The following is a 6,318-nucleotide window of genomic DNA, read 5'->3' on the forward strand; positions in this document are numbered from 1 at the left end:
TCGTAGGGAGGGGAGTAGCTTGTGGCATGCAAAATACTTGACTCCCTGGTTTAAGAAAAATTACATACTGTTATGATGTTTGTCATTATCGACTCGTTAGCCACTTACCCGATTGGGACCGACCCGATCCTCTTTATTTTAGTAGTGATCACTTGCATAGTTAGCTTAAATTAGTTCGCAAGTGGTGGGTTCGCATCATCGTGCAAGCGAACCCACACTCAAGGGACACATGTTAACCTTAGAATAGTGTACATGTTGACATGCATGAAGGCCTACCTAGAACGTCATATCCAGAAACCGTATCATATAAATAGGAAAATTAGCCTCCTTGAAAGAAAGACCCACAAAAATACTCAACACATTCTTAGCCTCTCTTAAAAAACAATTAAATCACTTTAATTCCTTAGTTAAATGAAAATTTTTATAATATATCTTGATTTATAATATAATATGTCTAACTTCACCTTGGTTGTAAGTGAAAGCTTCATGAAGCAAAAGAAAATGGGAGGGAACCAAAGTGGTTTTGGAAATTCTATTTCTTCGCTTGAGAGATAACAGTAAGTCGATTTCAATTCAGTTTGACCGTTTTAATTAACTTAATATTTAATATTTTCTTAATTATTTTAAATATATTTATATTTTATAATATATAAATCAGTTAAGTTAATTAAATAATTTATATTTTTATTGTTTCAAATATATATTTTAAATAAATCGGTCAATTGACTTAATCGACCGAATTGATCAATGTTAATTCAATTCGCTTAGATCAATTATATATCATATAAATCGGTCGATTTAATTATTATATATGATTATAGGTTAAGTTAAAAAAATCGATCGAATTAATATGATTTGGTGTGTACAATCAACCTTCGTTAAGAATTGAACACTTTGGCTGACTAGAATGAAAGTATCCTAAAAATTAGGTGATGGAATTATAAAAACTTTTAGAAGACTAAAATAAAAACAACCTAAAAGTTGAGTGATAAGAAAAAATTTCTAAACATGATTGCTGAATATGTCAAAGTGATTGGCGCTTCAATTTTATTAGGGGAAGGGAAAAAATAAATTAGGTGACGAAATTATAAGAAGTTTTTAGATGACTAAATGAAAACAGTTTAAAAGTTGAGTGACCAAATCCGGTGATTTACCCATAAAAAAAAAAAAAAAAAGTCTAAAACATAGTTGGCGCTTCAATTTTGTTAGGGGAAGGAAAACATTGCAAATTTTAAGTGTCGATTGGAATTGCGGAGAATCGAACCCTGTACCTCTATCATGCAAAGCGAGCGCTCTACCATTTGAGCTACAGCCCCAATTGCCTTTATGGCATAAAATTTAGTCTTCAAATAATATTTTAAATACTTGGATTACAATTCAGCCTGGAACGTCCAATGGGTGGATTGGAAAGAAAGAGAGGGAAGAAATTCTAAAAAAAATATATTCATGTTGTATTATATTTAATTTCCAAGTAATATTTAATATTTTTGTATCAATTTATTTTATGTTTATAAATTTGTTAATGTGATTCAATTTATAAAAAAATTTTTGTCTAAAATTTAATACATAGCTATAGATTATACATTTAAAAGTTTAGACAATAATATATGTTGATTCACTATTATATTTAGGATTCATGTTCCACCAACTAGATAAAAAAAAGTAAATTTGTTTTTGTTGATTGAGTCTTAGCTCGATTGGCATCAGCATTATTATCAGTGCAGGAGGATATGGGTTCGAGTACGTTGAAGCATATTATCCTCTTATTTAATAGTTGAGGAGGGACAATGAGTAGGTCTAGCCATTATATCAAAAAATAAGAACTTATTGAGATTAATGTTCAAAACTTATATTTAATTTTAATTATAATATATGTATTTAAATATTAGTTTGCATGAAAATATATTTAAACAAGTTAATTTATACAAATTTGTATTATTTAAATTATTTAATCAAGTTAAATTTTAATAATATTTTTGTTTTATTAATTTATCACATATTTTACATAATATATCATAATTTATTTAAATAAAATATTTAAATAATAATTTTTAATATAATTAAAATTAAAATTTTTATAATTAATTCTTCAAACCAGTTTCTTTAATTTTAATATCTCTCATTTCAATATCAAATTTCCATTAATAATATCATATAAAAATCTAATTATTAAAAATTTGTTAATAGAATTTAGTTTTAAAAATAATAATCATTTAAAATAAATATTAAGTAATAATATCTTAATTAAATTTACAGTAATTAATAATAAAACAAAAAAATATAAGAGAAATATATACAATTTTAAGAAAGAATTGAATAAGTCTATAATAATTAACGGATGGCACGGTCTCACTTTGAAAACCTCTCCCTAAACTTTGCTCCTCCATTAACTTTCTTCTATAAGAAATCATCATTTTCTTTCCTTTCTCTCATTCCCCAATTTCTTTTTTCTTTTTTTACTTCCCTTTTGAAGTACACTTTCTTTTTTGAATTTCTATTTCAATAATGTCTTCTTCAGAAAAGGAGAGAGAAACTCATGTTTATTTAGCTAAACTCGCTGAACAAGCCGAACGTTATGAAGGTAATGAAAATTTTATTACTAATAATAACAATGAGTTTTCAAATAGAGATGGAAAAATTTGAACATTTCTATAAATTTAATAGAATTTTGCTTTGCAGTGTCTTTGAGAAAGTGTTATTTTAAAAATTTAAAATTGTTTTCAAGTTTGAGTTAATTTTATTTATTTCGAGTTTAAATTTTGAATCATTTTAAATTTTAATAAATCTTATTTAAATTATTTTCAAGGATTTTTCACTTTAATATTTTATTTTAGTTAAATCAAGTTTGATGTTAGATCACTTTATCATATCTTATAAAAATATAATAATTTATAAATAAATTATTATAATACTAAATTAAAATTTATTAGTAAAAAGCAAAGAGTAGTAAATATAATGGTATCTATAGTATAGTATGTATAAACTTTAGTTCGCTCGTAAATACAAAACTTAAGTTTTATGTTTAAGTAAACATTACGAATAATAAAGCCTAAAAATAAAATAAAATGTAGACGTTTAGTATTTTGTTTTTTCAGTAGAAAATAAAAGTTAGTATTATTAAACTTAAGGTAACACAAGAGAAACCTAGGAGAAAAATCTTAACTAGAGTTCACCTTAATCAATAAGTTTATTATATTTGAAAAGAAGTTATAACAATCCTTTCTGTCAGAAGAATATGAGAAATAAATTTCATTTGAATGTTACTTAAACCTCTTTCATTTAAATGCTTTTATTTATGTTTATAATGAGCCTGAGGCAATTATTCCTATTGTTATTGTTGAGGCTAATGGACCTCCACATTGTGTTTTAATCTAGTTCATGTCTTCTAAAAGGAAAAGACACTCAAGTCAATATATACTTGTTACAAGTCACTACTAAGTAGATCCACTTTAACCTCTCTTTTATGCTACAAATGGCGTGAGGGCTAGCCCCTATTTATAGGCAACCCCAATCATCCACATGGACCGTTAGGATCATTTCTAGTCTAAAAATCTTGTTCTAAGCAGTTTAAGGCCCTATGTGGCTTATTTAAACAGACAACTCAAGCATCCCTCTTCAGTTGCACACTCTCGGCGGTTATGCGCGGGCCATGACACTGACACATGCTCATTTTCAACATCCATACAAACAAGAGCATAGAGATGGATAAAGCAATCTCTACTATTGCTCTCCTCCATAGTCATCGCTTAATTTAAGTTGTATTTAAGATTGGATCAGCAAGTTTGATTTTTTTTTTCTTTTATCTCGTGCTTTTGGTTTTTGGATGTGAGATAGAAATGGTGGAGAGTATGAAAAAAGTGGCGAAACTTGATTGCGAGCTGACGGTGGAAGAGAGGAACCTACTGTCGGTGGGATACAAAAACGTGATCGGGGCACGAAGAGCCTCATGGCGGATCATGTCTTCCATTGAACAAAAGGAGGAATCCAAAGGGAACGAAGAGAACGTGAAGCTGATCAAAGGGTACCGTCGAAAAGTAGAAGAAGAGCTTTCCAACATTTGCACTGACATTTTGAGCACCATTGATAAGCATCTCATCCCTTCTTCTTCCTCTGGTGAAGCCACTGTTTTTTACTACAAGATGTATGTTTTCCTTTTTCACTTTTCATTTTAAATCTTTCACTCCGCTTCCTCATTGCCATTGATACTACATATTCCATACACTTTTACTCTAAGGTACAAGTCTCAAAGTCTTGTCTAAGTTCATATATATATACTAATAATTTGATTCTGATTATAGTTATTTGTGAATCTAAACTTCTTGGATAAAAAGTTCAATACAGTTTTTATATATATTAAAGCAATGGGATTCAGGAAAGGTGATTACTACCGGTATGTTGCTGAGTTCAAGACAGATCAGGAGAGGAAAGAAGCTGCTGAGCAGTCTTTGAAGGGTTATGAGGTAACTGAATGTTTAGTTGTTTACCCTTTTATCATTTAAAAATATCCATAATTTTGTTTATTGGTTAAATTGTGGTTTTAATCCCTCTATATTACTCCAATTTGAGATTCAATCCTTTTATTTTAATTTGGTATAGATTCATCCCTATACTTATCATTTAATGATTTCAGTTAAAATACTAAAGTAGATATTTGTTAATAACACTCATTTAAGCATAATCATGATGAGTTGGAAATGTGTTTTTAAGAAAAAAAGGGTAATACTAATATTTTAACCCGAACTAGATTATGTTAAAATAAAATATAAGGATTAAATCTCAAGTTTGAGCATAGTAAAAGGGTTGAACAACAATTTGACCTTGATTATAATGTTCTTCATTTCTGCAGACTGAGCTTTTTTTTTTTTTTTTGATATATTTTTACTAAAAAGGCTGCTTCTGCTGCTGCAAACACTGATCTTCCTTCAACCCATCCAATTCGTCTGGGCCTTGCCCTTAACTTCTCTGTGTTTTATTATGAGATAATGAATTCACCTGAGAGGTATATATTAAGTCTCTGTCTGTGTGTCTATATTTAGTATCGGTGATATATTTGGTTATAAATTGGGAACGTGCAGGGCATGTCATTTGGCTAAGCAAGCATTTGATGAAGCCATTTCGGAGTTGGACACTTTGAGTGAGGAATCATACAAAGATAGCACCCTAATTATGCAGCTTCTGAGAGACAACCTCACCCTCTGGACCTCTGATTTGCCTGAAGATGGAGGTATTGTCTTGTTTTCAACTGAAAATAGCTTCCATGTACTCCCACATCAACTTCATTTAGGATACTTCAAACTTGAATATACCTGTATATGAAATACACAAGTTGGAGTAAACATTATTGAAAGAGCAGTGGCATAGGACATAGTATTTGATCTTTTCCATGCTGTCCTATTCAAACATGAAGCCTTTTGGTTACATTGGTATGTTTGGGAAGCATTGTCTTGAGACATCTAAGGACTATGAATTTTGATGCAGGTGAAGACACCGTAAAAGGTGATGATACTAAATCTGTGGCCAAATCTGAGGCAAAAGCCGAGGTATAAGGGCTTATCACTTGCCACCATTTCTTCTTTTTATTATGATTTCATCATATTATGGTTTCCATCCCTCTAAACACGGTCATTTTACTTTAATAATCTCATTTTAACTATTCCACTTAAAATCCCAAATTTGAGCATAGTGTAAGGATCAAAACCACAATTTGACCATTATTATTGCTTACATTCCTCACTAAATTGGGTTTTGCAGAAACATTGATAAAGAAAATCTGGGAGTCAGAATTGGGGGGTGGGGGCAGTTCAATGTTTAAAATTTTCTAGTACTCTTTGTCTAAATTGGCTTCTTATAACTGTTCTTACAAGAGGATTGGATCAACCAGTTTAGCCCTTTTACAATGCTAAACGATCATTTGCAGTACAACCAAAAACCAGATGATGAAATCGATCACTTGAATTTTTATTTTTGTTTTAATTTAATATTCTCTAATATGAATTACTTGTTGAAATTATGGATATTTTTGTTATTTTTGTTATTATTATTATTATTATTTTTCTTTATATTGTATTGATTTCCCTTTCCTTTTTTGACTATATTTTGTGTCATATTATAAGCTTCTATTTTCAACTACTTGGGTTGCTGAATTGAATGTGAGTTTATGAAATAAATGGCAGCCTGCTGATTTTGAGATTACCCAAATTTGATTTATTGTTTTTCTCTGAATTTGGAAAGTTGAAAATGGTTTCAACATGATTTTGAGAATGGTTTTATTCAGTGGTAAGAAGGATTTATTGATTATGTATTCTGAGAGAGAATATT

General features: G+C 29.4%; 1 protein-coding gene across 1 annotated transcript; it reads left to right on the forward strand.

Annotated features, from left to right (window-relative positions):
• Nucleotides 1–2,432: 2,432 nt before the first annotated feature.
• On the forward strand, nucleotides 2,433–6,059 carry LOC108463209 (14-3-3-like protein GF14 iota). The gene is made up of 7 exons (XM_017763149.2): nucleotides 2,433–2,581; nucleotides 3,835–4,141; nucleotides 4,373–4,460; nucleotides 4,890–4,999; nucleotides 5,076–5,224; nucleotides 5,479–5,540; nucleotides 5,752–6,059. The coding sequence occupies exons 1-7, from the start codon at nucleotides 2,506–2,508 to the stop codon at nucleotides 5,758–5,760; spliced, it is 801 nt and encodes a 266-aa protein (XP_017618638.1). The 5' UTR covers nucleotides 2,433–2,505; the 3' UTR covers nucleotides 5,761–6,059.
• Nucleotides 6,060–6,318: the final 259 nt, after the last annotated feature.

The sequence above is a fragment of the Gossypium arboreum genome, chromosome 13 (assembly GCF_025698485.1).
Source record: "Gossypium arboreum isolate Shixiya-1 chromosome 13, ASM2569848v2, whole genome shotgun sequence".
Classification (NCBI taxonomy): Eukaryota; Viridiplantae; Streptophyta; class Magnoliopsida; order Malvales; family Malvaceae; genus Gossypium; species Gossypium arboreum.